This window comes from Haliaeetus leucocephalus, unplaced genomic scaffold, assembly GCF_000737465.1.
Source record: "Haliaeetus leucocephalus isolate CR32 unplaced genomic scaffold, Haliaeetus_leucocephalus-4.0 Scaffold830, whole genome shotgun sequence".
Taxonomy (NCBI): Eukaryota; Metazoa; Chordata; class Aves; order Accipitriformes; family Accipitridae; genus Haliaeetus; species Haliaeetus leucocephalus.
In genome coordinates, this window is record NW_010973266.1 from 3,166,646 (window position 1) to 3,192,909 (window position 26,264).

At 40.9% G+C, this 26,264-nt stretch overlaps 1 protein-coding gene across 2 annotated transcripts in view; it reads right to left on the reverse strand.

Moving 5' to 3' along the window:
- DOCK1 (dedicator of cytokinesis 1) overlaps positions 1-26,264 on the reverse strand; it is a 311,286-nt gene that overhangs the window by 76,551 nt on the left and 208,471 nt on the right. For both annotated transcript variants that reach the window (XM_010581957.1, XM_010581956.1), the window contains exons 30-32: positions 9,577-9,655; positions 8,822-8,922; positions 5,640-5,698 (exon numbers count right to left, since the gene is read on the reverse strand). In XM_010581957.1, the coding sequence (XP_010580259.1) occupies positions 5,640-5,698; positions 8,822-8,922; positions 9,577-9,655 (239 nt within the window). The remainder of the gene's footprint in view (positions 1-5,639; positions 5,699-8,821; positions 8,923-9,576; positions 9,656-26,264) is intronic.

Consider the following 26,264-nt stretch of genomic DNA (forward strand, 5'->3'; position numbering starts at 1 on the left):
TTGACCAGAACTAACATAAATCTCGACAAACATAATCAAGAAGAAATCCTTTACTAACAAAACACGCTACTTTTTTTAGCTGATATAATTTAAGTTACTTGATTTGGCAAACTTCAGAATCCTATTAGCATTAGCAATCCTATTAGGGCAAATTAATACTCAACTAAAACTGCTACTTTGTATGATGCTGCAATGCTGGTTGTTGGTGAGGAATATCAAGTGAGAGGTGTAAAGCTTTGCTCTGTCTCTCTTACAAGTATTATTACATTCGGCCTCTCAGGTGACAGTTTTCTTGTATTATGCCTGAAAAGTGTCAGAGTCAATATTTCAGAAAACAAATAATAGTGACAAAAGTTATTTGTCGGGCACAAATTCAATGTCACGAAGTTCTCCGTATGCCATGGTGGGTTTTTCCATTGCTTCAGGCACAGGGATTCCCTCAGAAAAGTAAGTAACATCCTTTGAACTTTAGACGTGAAAAATGGCAAATTCACAAAAGATTTTTCTTTTAAATCTTTGATCCCCTTTCCTCTTCTCTGGGGCCACTTCAACATCTTGCTCAAAAAAGGACTCACTGAAGAGATGATCTGATGACAAAGGCACGGAGAGCCACAGACCTCACCGCCCGAGGCGCTCACCAGCACCTCCACCAAGGTGAATAGGAGCCAAAGGCGGCCGCAGGACTTAGAATCATACAATCATAGAATCGTTTAGGTTGGAAAAGACCTTAAGATCATCGAGTCCAACCATCAACCCAACACCCCCATGCCCACTAAACCATGTCCTGAAGAGCCATGTCTACGTGTTTTTTGAACACCTCCAGGGATGGTGACTACAACACTTCCCTGGGCAGCCTGTTCCAATGCCTGACAAACCTTTCGGTAAAGAAATTTTTCCTAATATCCAATCTAAACCTCCCCCGGTGCAACTTGAGGCCATTTCCTCTTGTTCTATCACCAGTTGCTTGATAGAAGAGACCAGCACCCACCTCACCACAACCTCCTTCCAGGCAGTTGTAGAGAGCGATAAGGTCTCCCCTCAGCCTCCTCTTCTCCAGACTAAACAACCCCAGTTCCCTCAGCTGCTTCTCATAAGACTTGTGCTCCAGACCCCTCACCACCTTCGTTGCCCTCCTCTGGACACGCTCCAGCACCTCCATGTCTTTCCTGCAGTGAGGGGCCCAAAACTGAACACAGGACTCGAGGTGCGGCCTCACCAGTGCCCAGTACAGGGGGACGGTCACCTCCCTGCTCCTGCTGGACACACTGTTTCTGTTCCAAGCCAGGATGCCGTTGGCCTTCTTGGCCACCTGGACTTGCTCCCGACCTCGCAGGATCCGGCCGGCAGCACCAGCCCCACCACCCATGAAGCTGTACCGCACGCACTCAGCCTTCTTGCCGTTCACCGAATGTATTTATTAGCGGTTCTGCCTCGCAGGTAATCAGCAACAGTTTTAACATCAGAGGACAGAGAGCTTCTCCGAATATGAAATTCAGAAGGACTTGGGGGGGGGAAGAGCAACATGCGAGTTATTAGCAGAAAATATTAAAATCACTTGTATGTTGTACTGCGAAAAAAATCCCTCATCTGCTGGTTGAAGCCCACCTAGCTCTTCTCATCGTCTGGCGGGTCCGTGGGTGGCTCTCCCCAGAGTTTACGCAGCTCGGCTGCGGAGAAAAACAAGGAGAACGACCTGCCGGCGCTGCCTGCTTTGGATGCAAAGCACTCGCCCCGCAGCGCGGCTACCCGCAGGCAGGAGCAGGGGCCAGCAGCAACCATGGGAAGGCAGGGCAGCACCAATTAAAACATTAAGCCGTCTTGATTGGTTTTCTTCATCAAGCACGCGGGAAGAGTAACATGGAGAAAGGGTTTGTCCACCATCTGGCGATAGGGGAGAGGGTTGAGCGGCATCCTTCTGACGCTACGACACCCATCGGCGATGCGATGACGCACGCGCACGCGTTCGCTACGATGATGAGATCCAGTGCGATGTTGTGCCACAAAAGAAAGCATGAGAGCAAAACACGAAAGGAAACGATCTTCTTCTGGCACTCCAGAGCATCTATCCCAGCGGCCTGTCACAGGCAGCACTTTCTGATAAACAACCCAACAATGAATTCGCCTTTTTTTTTTTTTTTTCCCCGGGAGTGCGAGAACTCCCACGCAGAGACTCAAAATGTGACAAGTCTGGAAGAAAATTGAGGATTCTCTTCTGAAAACCAAATTGTGCAGCTGCTTTAAGAACCACATGCAAAAAAAGTATCCTTTTGAACGTGCAAAAACGTCTCCTTGCAGTGGCTTCTGCCTTGCCATGAGACGTACTCCTACAGACTGCTCACAACAGAAACAGACCTCATTACGCGAACCAAACCAAGGTGATTTCTTTATTGGATAATGTGTGATTTTCCTTTCCCAGGTTCTTCTAATTTAAATTTGGGACACAAAAAACCCTGAATAATTTGCCAGCAACCTCACCTCTCACTTGGGTCAGCTCTGAACATGCATGACTAATTCAGAGAGTGTTATCTATAATGACTTCTATTTATATAACACTCAAAGTTCAAATCTATTTTTAACCTTGGCTTTCCCTCCGACGACGTTAACGTCTCCGTCAAGACACCTTGTCTGACGTAAAGCACTTGGAGGGAAGGGCCGGACCAGTGGGCAGCTCGCTGGAGGACAGGACAGCAGCAGCAACCATTTCGCTTCGTCTTCACAAATTTTACTTTTCCATCTCCCTCTAGCTGGTTCAGATGTCGACAATAAAAGCAATGTTTTCTGAGCTGGCTTTTCTTGACCAACTTTACCACAAGGACGTTATTTTAAATGTCACGGCAATTTCTTTAACATGTAACTGTTGAAACCATTAACCATTGGAAACTGGTACACGTGACCTAGTGTCAAACTGTGTTTTGTATACACTAAATTGCATCACATAATGCTTTTAAGCACGTGTTGTCTGAGTCCCTACATTTTCAAGACAGAGGCCACGGCTTGCTTTATGCTTCTCTGATACTTACTGCCTCACCAAGGTCCTAGGAGCCCCAGTTCCAACAAAACAGTGACTCAAAATAATACGTTATTTTAAAGTTCAGGTTGTGATATGGAAGGAAAAAAAAGCCTATAAAGACTAATATACACTGGTTTTGGTGCACGCAAGAAAATAAAAGCCTTGCAGCGCTTTCAGAAAGGCAACGCAGCGGGGGCTCTGCACACCGGGACTAGGCTCCCCGAAGCCATCCTCATTGCTGCTGCATCAGAGCACTCAAATCTAAAGCCTTCATGATCAAATCTAGCAGGGTATCAAACAGGACAGCTACAACTAGGACTTACATAGAAAATCTGTCAGGCTGGATCTCTCACATGCGGTTCCCTGTTTAAAACACAAATCTTATTCCTAAATTACAGGTATTTAAAGTGTGTGCACACAGTTAGCTAGTGTTGCTCTCTACTAGACGTGCTTTTTTTTCCTACTTATAAGGTATGAATATTGCAGCCACCACTGCATCAGAAACACACCGCGCTGCAGCTAGAGGACTGTCTTGTTCCCGACTGGGGAGTTTTAACTCAGCAGGCATTATATGTTAATCATGGTATTTATGAACAAAAAGTGATGAGACAAAATATTAATTTTTGCGGCTTATCCATACCCTTTAATACATAAATCAAAAGTCAGGGTTGTTTGGCTTCATCATATCTTACGCACAATGGCATAGTCATAAAAATTATATGCTCGAGCATATGCAAGAATTATAGCTTTTCACTTCTGATTTTGTTTCTGAACATAAACATTAATAATTTGGCTAATGTAGTGCAACTTCTAAGGTAAAAGTGTCAAGCACCCCCCAATCAATTCCCCTGCAGTAGTAAGTCAGAATTCTTTCTTAACTGATGCTGTGACATACGTGAGATTGGTGAAGAGCCAGAAGTTAAACATGATCAGCATGGACTATCTGTATTACAAAGAAGATGAGAAAAAGCAAGCTGCTCATTATGAGAAGTACAAAGGCCGCCTCGGATTGGGGTCCTGCCTCCCGTTTACCTTTCTCTTGCAGCTTTTGTTGGGAAGAGCAGCAATTTACTGACTCCCTCAACATGTGAGATTTTGGCATTAATGATCCCAGCCACTTACAGAATCACAGACGTTAGAGCTAGACGAGGTCACGGAGTCATCTACCTGGATAATCTCGGTTTATAAAAACTCTATTAAAAATAAAAGGCTTTCATGACAGCACAGAAAGAAATATTGAAGAAAACACCACCCCTCATGCCAATCGATTCACAAAACTCCAGGGGAAATGATTATCATCTCCCTGTTAATGATGAAAAACTGAACCCTAGAGCAACTAAGTAACTTGTCCAAGAGCAGCCAGTGTCGGCAGCAGCAGTGAAAAGCACAATGCACTCCTCAGTCCCCAGCCTGAATAAAATAACCTCACATAAGAACAGCCAGATGCGTAACTACGTATGCAAACTTTTCTACTTTCAGTCCAGTAAGTTCTGGGAAAAGTTTAAGAATCCAAAGATGCTAGAAAAATTAGTAAAGATAACAGATGAATACAGGACTGCAAACCTGGAACAGGGGAGGATTTGGCTATAACAAAGAGGCTGCCAGCATCCTGAGCTGGATGACCCACCATCAGGCATGATACTGTCTCTCAAGTCACGTATCAGGTGTGTACTATGCTTTAATCTGTTCTCCAGACACTTAATTCATGAAAGATGCTTGTAATAAAAAGTGAACTCAGCTGCTCTCAGAAGCCTTTTCTCATCATTCCAGCAGAGCGGATGCAAACTCTGTGATATCAAATACTTATGAAACCTTGCATTCCCTTCTCTTATATATGCTGATTTTTTTCAAGTTTCAGCAACAACAGTTCAGCTAGAGATATAAGTGAAGTGGCAAATGCATTTATTTCTGATAATTTAAGGAACTTTTGATAAAACTCAGAGGAGCTAAAGTGTCTCTGCTGTTAAGCTCAGGAAAATGAAATCTGGCAGATGAGTACACTCAGGTCACAGTAAATACTCAGTTTCTCATGAAATTCAATCCCCCTATAGCAAAATGATACCCACAGAATAGCACAGATTTGAGATAGTCAGAGATCCCTAATTTACCTACGAACTCCAGGGATGTCCAAGTTCCCGTTCTTTCCTGATCTTCCTGAGTCACTCTGATACAGCCAACAAGACTGACAATCAAACTTTAAGCAGAATTTCCAGGCTAAGTTACTGATAGTCCTTGGACATGTTCATTTTGTTACAGTCCCAGTTACTGCATACACGTGTGCGTGTGTGTATATATCTATGTGTCTACATATATGTGTGAATCCATATATTTTTAAGGAGAAAAAAAAACCCCATTCAACAAGTATCACCACAACCATTTCTTTTTATTTACCATGAGGTTGAATACCGTGAAAAAACAGAAGATATGTAAACATTGGCTACGGTTATGTATCTACCCAGACGGCAAAATAAGCATGCAGAGGCGGCTTTATTTCTTAAATCATCTGCTTTTTAAATGCCTTCTGGAAGCCTACCATTATTTCAAGAGAAAGCATTTTCATTTCATCTCTAACTTGGTTTATGCAAACACTGAGTGAAAGCATTAAGCAACAGGCGCTCAGGCTACTTACCCAGATTATACCACATATCCCTGATTTCAAAACCAATCTGCCTTCTCATATCACCGTACCTTAAAAAGGAAAACAGAACCACCATTAAAAAAAAACCCCAAAATCTAATACCAATAAGCAGAAACATCTCATTTCAAAATCTGATCAGCATGCAAAAACATTTGGGATTACAGAGCAGGTTCTCCAAATCCAACCAACACAGTAACGCTGCACAGCCTCCCTCACCAGCTCAGTGATGCGCCCGCAAACCCCAAACATTGCCCCATGTCCCTTTTACAAGGGAGCGAGACACAGAGGCTGCCTGACACGTCCAGGCTACCCCAAAAGCCTCAGCCACACAGCCACCAGCTTCTGTTCCTTGCCTCGCATTACCTGCTCTCCCTCTAAAGACCCCAGATTTCCATTTCTGCAGCAGTACTCGCCAAAGGGAGAACGCACACTAAACGTTCACCTGCGCAAGACCTCTCTTTGCTGTATTTTCAGATTACCTAACCGTCCTTTGGGACACGTGAGTGGTTACAGAGATTAATTGTGACCATTTTCTATTTTTCAAATGGTAATGGCCAGAGGAAGCATGACAGAGAGCTTCACAGCCTAAGGCTGCGTTTTATCTTTATACGCTCTCTTAGCACAGCATTGTCCTAGAAAATACAACAAGGAACATCTTGGGACATCTCGTACCTTGATGCGCAAAATCAGAAAGATGAAGGTTTCTATGTTCCAACGGGATTTTGTCTCCTGCCTGGGCTAGACCAGAAGTGAGTGGTCCCAGGCAGCCAAGGAGCCAGGGCGGAGGTGGGAGCCCACCCTTCAGCATCGCTGCTGAACCTGCCTCCGCTCTGCCGCAATGTTGGTGACACCAATGCCTCGCATCTCCCTTCGGGGTTCTTTTTATATTCCACTCCCTCCCCACATTAATACCAGGAAAGCTTAATGAATGGAAAACATCCTATTGCCTTCATTAATGATGGGATCAGAACCGTAATGAGCTCCAAGAATGTATCTGCTACACAGAATATTTGTATGTTAAAGATCATTATTTAAATAACAAGATGAGCAAAATGGTAAACCTGGCTACTTGTGGGATTTCTGTGGGATAATAGTGAGATACCCTGTCATTAATATGGATTACAGAGATTCTTCTGCATCATTAAGAATCAGTTATTATCTAATGCTTAAATGCAATGTTTAGCAAAACCTACAAATTACAATAATTAAATTTTAATTCTTAAATATTTGACATATTAATTGACATATATACTTAAAAAGATGGGTGAGTGTGATATTGAATTAACTGATTAATTATATCCCTTTGGCACAGAACTGGTAGTGGTTTCACACAGCAATAAAAGTTAGTGCTTCCAGACCACACATTTACTGCATCTTGAAGATTTTATGGTCTTGATTTCTATCTCTAAAACACGATTAAACTGAAAATAACAACTTGTAAAATCATTACAAACAGAGATTTACAATTTAGCAAACTTCATTAAGTAACCACTTCAGATGACTTGATCTATTTACTTATATCAGCAGTGAGAAATGTCTGTTGATTTCTTGAATTTCTTCAGCTAAGGTTCCTGTCCTCATGAAGAGGGAATATCAGTCCACAAATGTATTTGACAGTAATTTCCAGTCCAATTACAGCTCAGCTGTTGTTTTTTTGTTCAGGTCAGGAGCCTGATCTGAACTAAAATGCTCATGTAGGTGCACACCAATTCAGGACAGCAAGAACAAGGGGAGACTGACAGCAGCCACGGCTTTGATCCCTCTGCTTGCTAATTGACTGGAGCCCTTCGCCTTTTTAAGTATCCCTTACAAACTTAATTACAAAAGAGAATTCGCATCATTGGTCCCATCTTGTACAAAACCACTTTATTCCATAAATTCTAAATCTAAAGAAATAAAACTTACCTGGCTCTACAAAACCATCTTGATTTCTTTTTGCAAACGTATTAACCATAAATGTATTTATGATATTTACAGCACAAGTGCAAAAATCTGAGCTCTGCTTGACACCACTTTTCCACTGAACTTGTAAATATTCCTGTTTCATCAAGGAAGCCCCAGGAGTCACAGGTACATACATTAGATCGTACAATGCTTAAAAATTCTGTTTCAACGCTCAGGTAAAGCCCAGCTTCCAAAGGAAGCTCCTCAAAACTCATGATGGAGTGGATCAGTTTGAAGGGCAAAACTTCACTGCCAAAAAAAAAAGGATGGCACATAGAGCCCTGTCTTTTCTGGTCAAAGCCTGCAACCCACACAGTTAAAAGCAAAAAGCCTTTTAAGATCACATCTCACTGCAGCATATAATACATAGAATATATATTATACATACAAGGAGCCTGAGCTGTACTTGCTCAGGGAATCAGCTTTGAAACTCCCCATTTTTGTTGTGCATTAACTGCAGTAACCTGACTGACTATGGGAACAAACTGCTTTTGCAGGCACTCTTTACAAATACTAAGACACAGAAAGAGAATCCACAAACTGTGTTTGAAAACACGTAACTGGCTTTTTTCAGTGCTCTGTTCAGTTAATCAATGATAAGGTCCACTACATTGGAACCCCAATGAAATCTAGGAGAAATACATACTTTAAACAAAATATTCATGCTCCAAGTCTTATTTCCAGTCTTTTTTCTTTTGACAGGTTTCATTTGCTGTGGGACTCTGAATAGCAATTGGGTAGTTCAAGCTCCCTGTTCAGAGGTAGGCAATGTAATCCCTTTTAACCAGGAAAGCATACAAGACTGCAGTTACACAAACCCATTCTTCAGGGATATCGCAGTGAAACTGGCTGTAGTTACAAAAATTCACTCTAAAAGGCCGTTAGGGATTAAGCAATAAAGAGCGCATGTAAAATGAGATTAGAATAAGCACAAAGCTAAAGTGATTTAAAAATTCAGTTTTATAATATGTTAATACTTCTGAAAAGTCTTGACTTTATGAACATCCTGCAGTATAAAGTACTGTCTTCATCAGTAATGAATCATGTAATTTAGATCTTGATTCAAGGGTAGAAACACATGCAATACTTGATTCATGTTTTTAAAACCAACCTTTCATTATACCATGATTGCATCTCAATTTGAATGGATTTAGCTAAGAAATTAAACTAAAATTATGTTAATAGACCTCAAGTTCTTGTCCATGATTTAGATGACGAATAGGACTTACTTGTTAAGTATTTTTGCTCTTTTAGCACTTGAAAAATTCTCCAGTTGTAAAGACTCTTGTGTGAGAAAAGCAACAGCCAGGTGGAAGTAGTTGTTCCAAAGCTGAAAGCCCCCAAAATGACAAGAATAGATACCATTAATTCTCTGCATACCTACAAAACACCTTAGAAGTATCTAAATTATGCACATAAATATTTAAAGGCAAAAATAACAGACACCACAGGGATGGTGTTTCTTGATATAGTCTTAGTACGTCTCCTCGTCGTGTTTACATTTCCCTGAAACACTTCCCATCTACAAATCCTAATTGATTGTGTTTTGATGATTCAAGTAAAATTAAATGTGAACACATAAATAGGAAAAAAAAAAAAAAAAAAAAGGATCCTGAGCAAGTGACCTAAACCAGCGCATTTCTCATCAGCAGGGCACTGAGATGCTGCGTCTCAGGCTCCACATTTGAGGCAATGATTCTGCTAAAGCATCTGCTGCAGAACGGGGGAGGACACCCCTTTTTGTTTTTCCTGAAGGAGAGGAGGAGTTTTCTACGATGTTCTGGGTACGACTTGGTGCTCTTTTAGGACAAGACCCACAAGACACGAATGGATCGTACATACCCACTGAGCCTGAAATGACTTAACTGGGCTAACTGGTCACCTGGGGCTCAGGATGGCACATAGGTACACCAAAATCATGGGTCTACGGCAGAAATTTATTACATTAACATTAGTCTCCAAGACGCTAGTGTTTTTTTCTTACCTGTAATTCAAAGTTGGCTTGATCAAGAAATTTTTTGTTTAGCATATCTGCATACTGATTAATTGCTCGCAGGAAGACTCTGAAAGATCAAGAGAAAATTACATAATTACACACTCTTGTGTGGTACCTTTGTACATTTGGCATCCCGATTAGCCAAAATCTGAGTCTGTCTGGAAAGTGAAATTTGTAGCTGTTACTTGAAAAGCAGTGTGATCTCACCACAGTTAAGTATACAGAATTATATGCAGATGTTCTCAAAATTAATCAAGTAAATTAGCATATGCAGAAACACAAGGAATGCTTTGGATAAAATCACTTGTCTTTAAAACATCTCATGATAATCAAGAGATCATTAAAAATTCAGTTTATTAGAAAAAAGTATATATATTTTTAAAGTTACAACATTGTAGTGTTGCATCTAACCTAGACCTGTAACTGTCTGTATTTTTACTTGCAGGTCAAGCAAAACATGTTTTTAAACACGAGGCAAACTCTAATTTACTTATGGCACAAAACCACATAAAAATGCTGTCGAAGGACAATCTTCAAAACATTGTTCACTGTTCTACTTCTAAAATGTTAATTTAGTACCTGGTGTAGTTTATTGCTTTTCTAAAAAGGATGCTTCTTAAATTGCAATAGGAGTTGGCTTGACAAGCTTTAAAAATAAAGCCAAATGGTATAGTACAAGTAGGTCACTACATATTCATGGTGCTGAAGAGTAAACATATTATTCTTTGGTACCCTAATCTCCATTTTCAAAATAAACATTAGATTCCTCCTGAAAACTTTAAATTTATGCTATGAAACTGCCAGCTAATGCCCAGAGAAATGAGCTTGTCTGTTGAGCAGACTGTGGTAGAGATTTATGTCTCCTGAAAGTACCAGCAACGATAAAGACCGCTCATGACACGTGCTACTTCCCCCCCGCCCCCCAATAGCAATCATTGAAAAGAGAGTTCACTATCGAATTCAAATAACAAAGTTAATCTTTCTACAGGCTGACAGACGAATATCAGAATTATTTAAAACAAACCAGTAGAGGCAGTTAGAAAGGTCTTTTACTGAATTTAAGATACCTAGTGATCTGTCCTAAAAAAAAATATATTTAGCTCAATGTTTGGTAACCCAAGGGAAAAGAAGCTTCCAGATAACACATGGGTATCAGGATGCTAAGAGAGATTATTTATGTATACTAAATTAATAAAGGAAGGCAAAAATTTTGACGCCACTGGGATGTATCTGTACTCTAAAGTCAGATCAGCCCCACAGTAGTGTAATGGAGGAGAAGGAAAGTATCCAAATGTGAAACTAAAAATTGAATTTATAAAAGAAAATACAAAAGAAAATTTAAAAGATGAAAGAATATACAAAATATAAATGGATATATAGAAAATTAAACTCATAAATATATGTAGGTATAGGCACATCCATACATTTTACAATATTACTCTTTATAGCAAAGATGTCATAGGCACCTTTGCACTTGCGTCCAGCATACGCGGGGGTACATTTCAGGAACAGCACTTCTGTGCGTTATTCACCAGTACCCATGTCAGCGTGTATATTTGGAAACAACTTCACGAAGAGGTTTTATAAATGAGATGAAATAAGCATACACAAGAATACACTGCACATATACGTATTTTTGATCTATGATTCAAGTACTGAGCTGTAGCATACACTAAGATTGAAACCGAAGTTATCCATGCAATCAGACTACCAACGGTTTGATATGTAGACTTACACCCTGTTTTGTTTTGTGGTTTTAAAGTTTGATAATACTATGAGACTCATAAGTCTTCCTAGAAGAATTAGTAATTTAACATAGTAGGAAGGGCCATCTAACGCTCTTTGCCTTACGAAGATAAAATCGGTTCCAATACAGGAAGGATTATGCCTACAATTTAATTATGTTGCCTCAAGACATCACTGTAATGTATTCAATCTGCTCCATCTAATTAAGCTTTGGAACAATCTCATTGCTTTATATACCATTATTTTTCTTTAAATTGTAACTCTCATTTTTCCCCTATATTAATTCTAGTCAATATCAATAAAGAACAAATAATGCAGAATCTATTGTACACTGCAACTGCAAAAGGACCATAGCACAGCACATCTGTTAAACTGTAGTTGTAATTAAACAACACTATCCTCTCTCAGTCCGTGTGCTACCCCTGTAATCGGGCTGCTTTAGGAAGGTAGGTATTCCTCCCAACTTTCTACAGAAAAACATGAAAAGAAGAGATGCAGAGATTTAAGTGTTGATTTTTGAATCATTCAAACTCCATTTTGATTTTGATTTAATTTGATGATACACTCAATCCTTCCATTACTAGATAAAATACTTCCTAACATATGTCAGTGAAGAAAGTCCAGTTCTTGTCCCAGTGAAAGTCAACAGAACAGTATGTTTATTCTAATGGTATATCTTCAGTTGCAAATCAAATGTAAGTCAATGAGGATTTTGTGCCTGTTTCGACCAGTACCAAAAGGATTGCTGGAAATATTGACAGTCCCTTTACTACAACATGGGGTCAGTCAAAATATGACAGTTCCAGATCATGGTACTGCAAAGTGAAATATGACTGGCACGGTGCAGTAACAGTAAGATCCATCCTGAATAATCCAGATTTAACCGAGGAAAAGTGAAGTTATGAAGTGGATTAATCAGCCACCAATTTAAGTACTACAACCTCCCGGCACAATCGAAGTCCCTAGAAAGACCCTGTCGTGGCTAAGCTCACAGCGCTCTCTAGTATCTTCTAGGACCTCCAGTGCCAAGAGAAGCAGCAAAATTATGACAATTTTTAACTAATGAAGTTAATTTTAACAATATATATTAAAGTATTGGCAATAAGAAGTAGCTAGTTGTGTAGCATACTGGAACAACAAGAGTAGATAGATTTCATCACAGTACTCCACCTTGGTGTAAAGCTTTATTTTTACAGGGCCCAAGGAAGGGCTGGATTTAGATAAATGCAGTTTTCTATCAGCCTGAGATCGCCAACTACCACTCTGTATGCTACTGACCACCTCATCATCTCTTATGTAGCCTCACAAGAGTGAGGAGAGGTGTCAGCTGAGAAAAAAGGTAAGTATTTCTACCCAGAGTATTCAACACCATCCCGTGAATGAGCTGCAATTCAGCGAAAAAGATTCTGAAGAAATAACAACGGACACAGGGCTACAGGGCAAAAGTAAGACAGTCAGGTTGGCATCGCTTCACCATTTTGGTACGACACTCAGTCGTGTGGTTAATCAGACAGAAAGACTACTAACCTGAAGAGATCATTTGGATAGAAAAAAAATGTGCTTGATGAGTTCTTGGCTATAATCTACAAAATGGTATGTTATCACAAGTTTGCTGCAACTCACGAACGTAAAAACAGTTCAGGTTTATGCCCAAATAAAATTCAAAAGAGGAAGCAGAAAAATTGTACGAATCATTCCAGGAGTTAGTTTAATCCTCTTCCTTCTCCAAAGCAAGTACTAACAATTTTCAGTAACTTCACTGTCAAAGTTAGAGAAACTGAAAATACTGGGGGAAATTTGGCTCTTCAGAATAGGCAGAATTAAAGCAAATGCATCAGTTCTGAACTGAAGAATAAGCTGGCTGCTGCTAACACACATAAGGATGAAAGGTGTACTTGGACATCACTGGGCCAACAGACAAGTAATCAAAACTATCTCCTCTGCTCAGATGGAGAACATCAATCCGCAGTGGTACACCTTATCTGGCCGTAATTAATAATGAAGATTAGCTTCCAGTTGCATGTTCATAAAAAGAAGTGCTTTTCTTGAAGTTCAGTTTCGATTAACAAAAGAATACATTATCTGTGTCAGGAAGAGGCACAAAAGTTAAACCTTGAAAAAGAGAGAAGTTCAGAGACTGGAACCGATCACCATGTACTCTGCTGCAAAACCGAGAATGTCACACACAGCAACAAAATCTAACGCTAACATATTGGAAAAGATTTGTTAGACAAAAGACTTTATCAACCCAATTAAAAGAAGGAAATTAACATTTCCTATGATGTGATTGGAATAGAAGGAATATGATTACAGAAGGGAGTCACTTCAGGATATGTGGAAGGAAGAACGACCATTGCTAAAGGGCATAAGTATCTACCAAATAACAAAATTAACGTCCCGGTCAGATGAGGTTTATGCGTGCTGAGCCCCTGGGGATGAGTGTTGCTGGAGCTTGCTCCCAAACACATCAGCAGCTTTCTGATGTCTCTTCTGTTGTAGCTGGGTCCTTTGAGGTAGGGATTGTCCCCTTATTCTGTGTTCAGATAGCTTCTGTCACAGTGAGGTCTTACACCAGCATCAGGATTTCTTGGTATTTTATCCCTGTTTATGTATTTCCCGATAAGACACCTTTATCAGTTCTCCAGAAGCCAGAAGGAAAAACGAATCACGCAGTGGAAGGCTGCAAAAGTGTTAGTCAGATGGTGGGCAAGTAAAACAGCTGAGCATCAACGTGCCACCACGCTGCAAAATGCTCAGTCAGGGCTGTATTAGGGTAAGGGTCCCCCATGAGACATGAAATATTTCTTCTTATCTACTCGGCCCTGGCAAGGCCTCGGCTGGAGTATTGTTCGGTTGAAGTCACCGTGCTTCGAGAATGACACAAAAATACGGCAGAGAGCTCAGATGTGGGAGGCAAGGGGACAGGAGGTACACCAGCCATGGCACAGGTTAAACATTAGGCAATACTTTGTGATGCTAAGGATGGGCTGTCAAGAGCAGAAATCCCCCCCAAACCCCACCAAAACACAAAAAACAGGTTAAGCAAACACCTGTGATCTGGTCAGGTACCATTCACCTGGTCCTGCTTTGGGCAAAAGGATAGATTCGTACTAATTTCTTCGGTAACTTCTCCCCATTTATGGCTCTTAATCCAGAGTCAGTAAATCAATTAATATGCTGCTGATTCAAGCCATGAACTAACTTCTATTGCAGCTACTGAGTTCTGCACATTGTTACTGTTATTGATTACTAATCACTTCCAATAGACCCATAGGTGGTTACTTGGTTTGTGGATGCACGTTTAGAGATTGCTCCACCAAGTACTGCAAAAATTAATGGTTCAATTCTGTAACTTTACCCTTGCAGAGAGGCCCTTTTTCCTACAAACAACCTCACTGAATTCAGGAGGCTGTTTGTATGTATCAAATCTAGACTTCAACTGGCAATAATAAATGAAGAAGGGGCAAAGGGATTCAATTAATAAGCGCAACAGTAGTCACTGTGCTGAACAACTCATTTTTTTTTTCCTCTGTCTCAGGTACAGCCGGTTTTTCTTCCTCCATTCTCTCTTATAATTAGTCAAGTGCCCTGACTTGCTTGTTCACTCACATTTGAAAATATTCTATGCCCCATTTTCCTTCATTCAGCTTCTCACATCACTGGAAAGTATGTGAAAAAGCTAAAGGAACCGAGGAAAGCTGGAAGCCACACGATGCTGCAAGACACCTCTCTCATCTGGCAACACACACATTAAACTGCCCCTGCAAAAAGATTTTTCTGGAGAAATAATCTAGTGAGATATATTCCAAAAGTAGAAACATTCTTACAGTATATTCCATTTTGTACATTATTTAGTTAGCTCTAGTACCCAGGGATTCGGATTTACACTATAAGCACTTATGCAAAACATGATTGGAAAATATGAAACAATACAAGCTACAAAAACAATACAAGCCCAGTGTTTTTCCTTAAGCGAACATAAAAAAAGAACGAGAGAATGAACGAATGACTTCCCTAATGATAGAAAAATTATCTAAACAAGAATATACAGATACAGCTTAAAATAATTTAGGTTTAGCTGATAATTCAATAAAAGAGAGGGAATTTGGAGTGAGGTTATAAAAGGCACTATTATGATGTCATTTCAGTTAATTTAGATGGAAGGATAATGAATGCTTTATTACAGCTGATCAGCCTTCCTGCACATCATCATGCTTTCCATGTTTGAGCTTTTGCTTCTCTGGGAGACAAATTTACTGTGCATGTATGAGACAGAGTACTCTTATCTTGTCAGACTGCGTATGAAACAACAGACCTAGACCTTGAAATCCCAATGCAAAACCCAAACCTGAACAAATGCTCACTAAAGCATGAATAGCAAAGCCTTCTTTTAAACAGCAATCACTTCAAATACCTTCAAATTCTTTTTCAGTGTCTGTGTTGCAAAGCACAGTTGAGTTTTAAACAACTTTTTACTTACACACGAATTAAAACTTGTATTTTAATACAGTCCTATAACCACTTCTCTATTGGCATTGCATGCGGTATGGTGATTGTCCAGTTTGAACCCTGGAACATAGAGAATACATAGTGACCTCATACGCATATTCTGTATGAGTCAAATGAAAGTCAAAATCGTTAAAATGAGTGAGCATGAAGGTATCTGCCCTCCTTGCATCTCCTCTCCAATTTTCTCCCTTTTCAAATACTATCTCTCTTTTCTTTTCTGGCGACGTTATTACTGTTCAGCCATCTTCACACCTCCAGACCTGACAACTGCTCAGCCCAAATGAAGGTTTCCAAAAAATCCTTTTAATTTCACACTTTTGTGTATTATACTTCTCCGTCCAGTCTCCCTCTCAAAAAAAAAAAAAAAAAAAAAAAAAAAATTCCCTGTAATATCCTCTAATTCATTAGGCTAAAGAGCAGTCAAAACTTAAAAAAAACAACAAACCACAAAACAAACAAAAAACCCCCTTGATCATTTGCTTTCTTTTGAATTACAGTTCCTGGGCTGACTACGATAATAGCAGAGTAATCCCAATGAAGACTTGCTACTACATACTTACATTAGCATAACACTCTCATAATGTCTACTCCACACCAGCACAGGTGCACCATGTCACTTTATTAACCTATTTTCTAATAAATATTTCAGAAACGGTTTTAGCATATTATCTATAATCACTGACACCTCTTTCCTAATTTATATTCTGTGCTGTGTGTCCTCTAAAACAATGGGGACAGCTGAATGAAAAAAACTGCAAGTTACGAAATTCTGAAGGACAAACTTGTGGTCTGACTACCAATAACAGGTACCGTATAAGAGGCGCAATGTATTATTTTTCAAAACCGCCTTCGCGATGCAGTTATCTTGTACCTTAAAATCAAACTGGAAGAACAACCCCGTTGGAATAGACAGGCAAGAGCGTCATGCCACCGGACAATCAAATGATAAATGTTTACAGAAATAAACAATATTAAAAAAGATCTGGATTGACATTCCATTCAAATACCCTTGCAGACGTCCCCTGCCTACCCAGCAGCCAGATGGATCCACGCTGATCCGCAGTCCACCTCAGACGCCTGCTAAAGTCAATGGGACTTGCCGGCGAGAAAGGCATCCTTAGCATGAGGACAGCACCAACGCGACGCTCAACCTGAAGCACAGTCGTCTGTTTAACGGACTTGGCGTAGAGTCAGAGGAGCACAGAGATGTTGAGGTTGGAAGGTGCCTCCGGAGGTCTCTGGTCAAACTGGAGCAGGTTGCACAGGGCTGTGTCAAGTTGGGTTTTGAGGCTCTCCAAGGGTGGAGATTCCCTCGGGCAGCCTCCTTGGACAACCTGTGGCAGCGTCCAACTGCCCTCGCTCTCCTCCTTTCTTGACTACTTGTCTGAAGTCTAGGCTGCGGTTTCTTGATGACTTTCAGAGCGCACGAAAGAAGAAGCTTTAGGCCGCCACACTCTCTCAAAAGCACCAGTAAACTTTGTCTCCTGAAATTTTATCGAAGGTGTAACTCCAGCCATGGATATAACCCTATGTACTAAACTTCACCTAGAGAATTTTATGACAGAATAATAAAAGTGTGGCAACAGTGTTTTCTAATGGAAATGCTAGAAGACAATTTAATTTAGTTTTTAGCTAAGGCTACAATACTGGGAAAGTAGCATCTATTGCAAGTGGACAGCATTTGTGTTCCTCTAACCCAAAAGTTAATATTCTAAAGAAAGACGACTTACTGAATTCAAAGAGACCGTTTCTATTATGGCAGTTGGCAAAAACTTGCAATGGATCTCGTAATTTAAAACAAATGTAATTTGTTGTAGTGCTGCTGGAAGAAATCTCTGCAATCAGGTTAGCTATTAAACAAGCAGTTTTCATTATAATGTGCTGCTCAATAAAATGCAAACAGTCTTTGCTACGGTACACATATCATCACCTTATCCTTGGTGAGTTTATTGGCGAAAAAACATCCCTTCCAAGCAAGTGTGCAACCACAGAGGACAGCTTCGTCGGCTCTCAGATGACAGGAGCCTGCTGGCCAGGGCTGGTGGATCTCTCCCCAGGCTTCAACACCCAGCTCTCCTGGCAGCCTGGTGCTTTCATGGGCCAACAGCTGCTGTGGGTGCAAAGAGATGCCGAACCGAGCTCTGCCCTTCCAAACCGAGAAGAAAGATGGCTTTCCTCATACCCCCTCCACGCAAGATGCCTGCAGGTCATTAACAATGCAAGAAAGATGTCATCTTAGTTCTTATTTTGATTTGATCTTGCATGGGAATTCAGCTAGATTTTGCAGCGGTAAAAATCAGTAAAGCAGAAGATGTTTTTTCCTATTGCGCTGCTTTTTAAAGAAGCATTCAGTCTGGAACGAGAAATAATTTAAAAAAAAGAGAAGCAACTCATGGGAAGTGTGGGAAAGGACATCGCAGGTAGATTTTCCTGCAAAGTGTGAAAGTTCTGACTGAATTTGGCCAAAAGTTTTCAAATACTTGACAGTGGCTCACAGTTTGCAGAACGGGAACCTCCCTCATTTTCTGCTGACAGCACTGTCCTCTGTAACTTACCCATTTCCATGGATTCCTAGATGTGAATACAGATTAAGGCTACTTTAGGTAATTATGGATAAATCAATAGAATCGATTCCCTACATTTCAAATTCTTTGGCATTTTCATTAATCTCGCAATCAATTGTTAAGACAATCGCAGCTGGCTAAACAAATGTCATAATGTTGCTTGAAAAAGAATCTCAGTTTTTCCTGTGGGTATTTAATTACTTTATCAAAGTCCATCACAGAATACTAATGAGGAAAAAGAAAGTAATCTGCAGACAAAGAAGGTGTGCAAAGGTTAGTTTAACACCTCTTCAGCGCTGCTGGGGTCATAAATCAGGTGTGCTTAGCAACTTGATTTGCTGGAGAGGTCTCTTCTCTTTGTCCATCACCCAAAATGTAAAGTTCATTGAGATGCCTGATGGCAGAAAGTTTCCATGGGAGCTGAAAAGAATTTGGCTTTTAGTTCTATGCCTTACTACTACTTTTATTGTCTAACTACCAAGAATCAGAAACACGGAGACACTGTCCAGAAGAGCTGAGCTTTCACAAAATTGGGATCCACCTCCCCAACAAACACACACAAGAAGTGACTCCCTGGGAAGAGGTTACAATGCAATTTCTTGTAATAGATGAGAACGATAAACCGCAGCAGCTGCTCTGCTTTGCTGTTCCACGGATGCTTATGTGGCTGACAGCTTTGTGAAGGGATCACTAATGCTGGTGAAGTAAAAAAAATCTTACTGGAGCTTTAGGTAAGTCTGCATTTGATCCAAAGTGTGGCTCTCAGATATTAAAGTGACACAAAATGTTTTAAGAAGGCAGTGGGGTATGTCAAGGAGAGAGCGAAGCGAGACGAGAACAGTGCTTGTCTCCTGTACAGACTATTGCTTGCCTAACCCAGCTATTAACCTTTGGACAAGATCAGTGGTTTGCTATTCTTTTAATTTCTCTTTCAGGCTTCTGTCTGATACTGTTTGTAGCAACAAGACAGGACTGGAATAAATGCTTCAATACGATGCTTCAGTACCTGCCCGTAACAGCAATCCTCCCAGCACAATGCCCATAAGGAGCCCGTCCCTTCCGCTGTTATTAGCAGGTTTTTTGGCTCCCGTGGAAAGAATTAATGTATTCTGCATCCAAGGGATTGCACACGGAAACAGTCACAAATGACACAGCACAAGAATCAGGCTTACAGGGCAGATAATGACAGTATAACATTTATAATGGTTTGGGTTTTGGGTTTTGGGTTTTTTTTTTTCTGTTCTAGTAGCTCCCTTATGTTGGGGAAGCCCAGAAACACCAATTACCTCCAATTGCCTTCAGCATTCATTTCATTCTTACTAGCCATGTGTTTTCTCCAATTTGGAAGGGCTAAGTAACACAGCAGATAAAAATGAACTGTCTCATAAGAAACCGCAATGGAACTGAACAATAAAACCCATTCTGGTTCACTCTTTTAACAAGCCTAGCACACGCCAGCAGAACTGCAGGGCAGCAGAGGGACATTTCCGACACCACAAACAGATCAATTTCCAGCCTTTAAGCAGGTATCTCCTGCATCGAAACAACGTGCTCTTGTGCAAGGTGGCTGCAGTGTGCAGTCTTCGGATGTGTTCAAGCCTAGGGAGGACCTGGCACTTGCTCTGACATGCCAATCCTCCCTGGAATTTTACAGCTGGTAATTAGTTTCTGCCTGGTAAAGTCAAAGCCTCAGAGGCAAAAGCAATCGAGGTTGCAAAAAACATGGCCAAGTGTGTCAATGGGACAAAGTTTTTGCTAAAAAACTTTTTGTATGAAATAAGTTGTGAACTAGAATTGCAGATGTATATATGCCACTGATACGAACACGATTGTTTATGAGTACAGCCAAACACGTCTTTCATTTTGTTAAGAAGCTTAACCAATTTTTCCAGACATTTAGACCTGAATACGTTAAGCTCCATTCCCTGCCTGTCAAACACGGGCAACACAGAGAAAGCAGGATCTGCTCCACCTCCGGGGGACGTAGGCACGCAGCCGATACAATCCGCACCCTGCCCCAGCCTCCCCACGGATGAGGAAGATTAAAGCTGGCTGGGAAGCATCACTAAAGCACACCCGTTCTCCAGGGAAGGCTGAGCATCTCTACACAGTTATATGACAAATACGGGCTTCAGAAGCCTTGCAGCTGGATCCTCCAGAATGAAATCTGGTTCTCTGCAATTTCTTTTATGCAATACTTTAATTTCACTCTCCCTGTTAATCCTGTGGAAGCTCTTTAAGCTACTAAAATATGCTACACTGATAAAGTAGTTTTAAAACTACAGGAAGCTATCTGGCTTTTGAAATACAAATAGTAGCTTGGAAACCCTCTTCTTAGTGTACCATAAGACTAAAATTTTATTTCTGACAGCTGAGTTTGTAAGACAGTGTAATAACCTAAAGGTATGGCTGCCATACATTGAATCCTCACCTTTGCTAAGGCAGAGCCGTACAAAAGCATGCTTTAATGTGAAAGAGCAATAAATGCATCCCCAATACTAAGGCAGGTCTATTTACTTTGTCCAAAAAGCAGCACTTTGAATTTGGAAATCACCCTAATTTGGAAAAGTTCCTGACTCCAGCAGCATCACTGGACACCAGAAAACTGGAGCGTCATAAATCCCACCGTGCAGATGGTGTGATGCACCGTGTAGCAGCGCCAGCGCGGTTAAATCAGACACCGGGCTGTGCTGCAAATGTATTTCTGAGCCTCGCAAGGACAAGACAGTCAGCCAGTCACTTCACAAAAATCAATGCTACTGGACCGATTTTCCTGGACTAGGTCAAAGTATAGTTGGGCAAAAGGCCCGCATAACATTTATGCACCATTTATGCTCCTTTTACGTTCTTCTCTGGCCTCAATTACACATTTTGGCTATCTCTAGACAGATAATTTATAATGCCAATGGCAGTGAAAGCCAGCAGCTTCTCTATGAGTAGACTGTAATTATTTTATGGGCTCATACGGGCGATAGAAACGAAGTAGGGAAAAAATCCAGACTACCCCCAACTCTAGGAGGTTTTCCCACCCAGAAGAAAACAATCAAACAAAATGTTCACGTTGCTTTCTTTCTAACCAATGGGTGTGTATACAGTAACACCTAAAGCCATCCTAATCTTATACAGCCTAATATTATGTATAAAAGAGTATGTAACTTTGCCATTGAAACGTTACCAGACTGGAAAGAGCTGAATTTCGTGCTGGCTGAGCTTTCCAGACCGATGACCAGCACCCCGCGGCTCCGAACCCCGACAGCGGCGATGCAGGCGGGCAGGCCACCGGCTACGTGCCGTCCCTGCAGCTCGTCGCAAGGGCACGCGTGTGCACGCAACAGGGTCCTTTTTATCCACGGTAAACCGTAAAAGCCCTCAAGGACTTTATGGCTTTTAAGTTTACTCGTCCCTGTAGGAATGCAAGTTTCTAATTCAGAAACAACCTCGACTACTCAGAGCTTCAAGCTTTTTTTTTCCACGCCCCCATTATGTTACTTTTCTCATCTTTTCAAAAATTTCATATGAAATTCTGGTTTTAATAAAACAATGAATTTGGAAGGTAGAGTCTGATAATGGAAGTTTTAAGGGAAACCATTAATGCAATCACTGGAAGGAAAGAGTTGAGGAGAAGCTGAACACAGCTGGAAGGTATAGAGACAGCATATCCAAGCCTTTATATATACGAACGAGTGGTTTGTTTGCCTGATGTAAAGGCCCAAATACCAAGGAGCAAACCAACTTTATTTATAGCGCTGAAAAATGCAAACTTGAATAACATCTCTCTTTAGCGACCTGTCATCTAAAAAGTTTCTAGAGGAACACAAGACTTTTAAGCCTCATCATGCCAGGGCATCTGTGTTACAGATCCACGCTAAGCCAATACACAATCTCCTTCATCCCTCCGTTGCACCGAGGTTTAAGCAATATCGTACGCAAGACGTTGTACAGCACTGACTTGAGGCTCGTGACACGGTCATTGAACGTTCAAGACTTGCAGCAATTACAGCTACCGAGTGTAGGATGGGCTGAGACTTTCAAGACATGGACAGATCCTGCAAGGATGAAGCCTTGGTTGGAAGCAGCTGGATTTTCCCGACTCCCAGCAATGAAGCTGCTGCTATAATACTGCGTAAGCGCCAGCACCAGTAAGCTAGGAGTGATCTGAGCGGGATGCAGGGACCAACTACAGGAGCCTTTCGATGGAGAGAGGGATGCTGGCACTGCAGTGATTCATGAAGGGCAGGGAAAATGCTGCTTTTAGAATGGATGTGGATACTCACGCAGATAAGACTTGCCAGCGATTCCAAGTCCATCTGCAGCAGACATTATGGAAAGTCTGGCAACAGCAAGAAGCTATATAGGCCAACACTGAACAACCAGAGGATTTGTCAAAGGTTTATATAAGGTAAAAAGCACAGTTTCCTGGATTTTTTCCATATGCTAGCAGACAAATTAAAAGCAGAATGGCATGCATGGGTTGTTCAGATTTTACGGCATTTCAGCTTTAACGTCAGCAATATCCAAACTGTGATGGCTAAAAACTGATATCCAAAAGATACTCAAAGTGGCTGCACGCGGCATACGAAACTCTGATATAATTTACAGTGGTTTCAAGCAAAAGCTTTAGCATTACAGCATCAGCACAGAAGCCTGCAAAAAGGGGTTGGTTTTGATCACACTGATAGGCTAAAGAGATTTGAGAATCACTGTTGAAGAATTAGGGGATGTTAAAATTGAATGTGTGCGCTATTTTAGCTCTCCTCAGTTCTTCCAGGTTTTCAGTAGAAAACAGTATTTTAGAAGAAAACATGTAACAAGTGTTTCATAAATTATAGCAAAAACAAGTTCAATTTTTTTTTTACCAAAACCGCCAATTGAGATAAGGTTTTTTCCCTTCATATTTTAAGAGCACTTTCCCTTTTCTCCAACTTTATTGGAAAGAATAGCCTCCCCCACTTGCTATTTAGGCTGGGTAATATACATTTTACTGGGAGAAAAAGTGAAAGGGGTTTTATTATCATTTTTTTTAGCTATATCTACCTTAATATTTAATCTGCTATATTGCAATTGTGGAATTCTCACTTTACTCATACTTAAAAGTTAGACACTTCCTAAACCCCATACATAGTATGTAAAGGTGCAAACGAGCCTTGCAAACTGTGATTTAGTTCAATACATAACAGAGCATGAGATGATGATACCACTCAAATGCTGTTCCTGTAATGGGGAATATATTAATTTACGTTACATTCACTCAAAATTTGCAATTCATGACAAAGTTATAATATTTTTATTCCCAAGGTACCATTAAATGTTTAAGAGCCAAATGCCACTAAAAAGGGAGAAATACAGACTTCTGCAGGGCCCTCCTGTGATTCTAACTCTTGAAGCATCGACATTTTCATCAGAAATTACCTAATTTGCTTTAGTAAAGTTGCTCGCTCACAACTGGGGCCAGAAACGCTGTTCAGAGCCTCTCACCTCTCATGGAATGAGGAAACGTAACTAATCTGCTCTTAGTCAACAAGCTGTGCTACGAGCCCTCGTTACACAGTCTCATTAAAAATACTTCTATTAAAAATACCATGTTACAGCCCAGATACAAACAAGTGTTATTTTCTCTGTGCCACAGTAGGATAATTTAATTGTACAGAAACACAAACACAGAAGAAATAACAACTTGTGGTCCAAATTAATCCTACACGTATTATTTCTGCAAGACACTATCTTAATTACAATTACGCATTCAGAGAACAACACAATACTTTGTTCTTAATTTGTATGTAGTATAATGGATAGGTTTTAAATTAGTCAAAAAAGTAAATATTAGTCTGCAACAAATCATAATTACTGGATGATCATAGCTGTGTAAATTAACTTCTGCTAAGAAGTTTTCGGTTACGGCAAACAGGGGTTTTTTTGAAGTTGCTTTGTACAGCACAGTAAGTTGGGGTGTCACTTTGCTTCTTTAAAAATTACTTAAAAACACATTTACAGGGACAGGTCCAGACAAAACCGGCTCTGGAAATTGTAAGAACATTTTAGCATGTTGCTTTGCCTAAATTAATGTGAACTGCAATGGGAACAGCACTGGGCTAACTATATATAGTTTCTGACTTACTGCACCTGCCCACATTACTGTATTCGGTGTGATAAGGATGGAGGGCAGTGCAAATCAACAGGGATGGGTGACTCCAGAACAGGGAATAAAATCTCATTGGTAATTTCACTGAACATCCTGCCCTGCAGATACAGAGCAGGGTAACTCATCATGCAAGGGTAGATTAATGAGCACATGGAAACAATAAATAAAGATGTTGAGCAAAATAAAAAAAAAGTTCCTACGTGAAGAAATAACAGTCTCTTGGAGAAAACACACCCCTTTTTTTATATGAATGAGCAAAGATTGAACAGAATGGAGACCTTTGCTTTGCAAAACAGCTGGATAAACCAACAATCCCGATGATAACCTCAAGACATTGCCAGTTCCACAGCACGTGCTCCGACACGGGGCTTCAGCATCGCTCGGAGCGAGGGAAATGTGTAGCAAAGATCGAGACAGGCCCCAGCAAGCAAGGGAAGATGACTGGCTGATCTGGAACTAGCAGGGTGTTGAATCCCTTTGAAATATCCAACCTTTTGTACTGATCCCATTTTGTACATCAGAAGATGCTACTAAGAAGCAAACGACTTTCCATCTTAAAAGACCTGCCCTGTGTGCCATTCAAGTCCAATTTTTGACTCTCCTACTCAATAAAGGCAATCTGCCCTCAGGTGTAACCTGCAAATCACAAAACCAAGCACAATTGGTGTTAATCTTGGAATAGGAAAATGGTGGTATGATGATGTACAAATGAAAGACAAGGTTTTAGTATTTTATCTTTTGTTCGGTGTTAGAAAAGAAATAAAACTTCATTCATTCATCTGGAACTGCAAAGGTAGTCTTCGCTGCTGCCTCTGACAGCAACAGAAACCTAATTTTCTCATTCTTTAAGAAGTCTCACCTCCCAAAAGAGTATAATCGATCAGGGTGAGAAGCAAACCTGTGCTTCCCTACTTCCTCACCAGCTGAATTCAGTATTTTCTCCTTTTATGTAGAGCAGTCAATAGGCACGTCGCTGCCCACATACCGACACATGATTATTCGCCTTGGCGGTAGGAGGGCAGGGACATGCGCGTGTGAAAATCCTCATTGAAGGGGAATACGGTCAAAAACCTGGTGGTCCTGGGCTGAGAAGTTTATGGGTGCGGGCTGGCCAGTGCGAGGACTCTGCTGATGGCCCCTTCGTTTCTGCAGGACTCCCAGGGAAGGTCCGACAGCCCATTTGGTCTGGCAGATTTCGAAGCCAGGAGTCTATACCCGGGTTCCTCCGATGGGACAACAAAAATAAAGTCTTCCCAACGGCATTCGGGGTGTCCTTTCTGAAGGTAAACACGGGGTGAAAGCCCTGCACAGCACCGGTGGTTTGTAATTATACTTTTTGACTTGCGGGACAGTTCTTGCACTGCATTTCAAGGAATCTTTATCTAAACTAAAAATAACAGCAATAAAAGGCAAAGCTGAAAGAAAAGTGGGGTGAGAAGAAGAAAAGATCATCTCTCCCCCACATGCCTCCTCCCAGCCTCTGCAGCTAAAGCTGCTCGCAACAGACAATCTGCTCTGCTGCTACCAAAGTGTGTTGTTATCAACCCGTGTTTCTAAGCACAGTTTTAAAAACAGTAAGGAAATGGAGATCAAGACCACTGCTCTTACTAGCTGAAGTGAACTCAGCAGGATATTACTTGCAAAAACTATCAAGTGCCTTGTCTGGTTTTGCCTTCCACGTTTAGCTGGTGTGTAGCAGGCAACCTCCCATACAAACA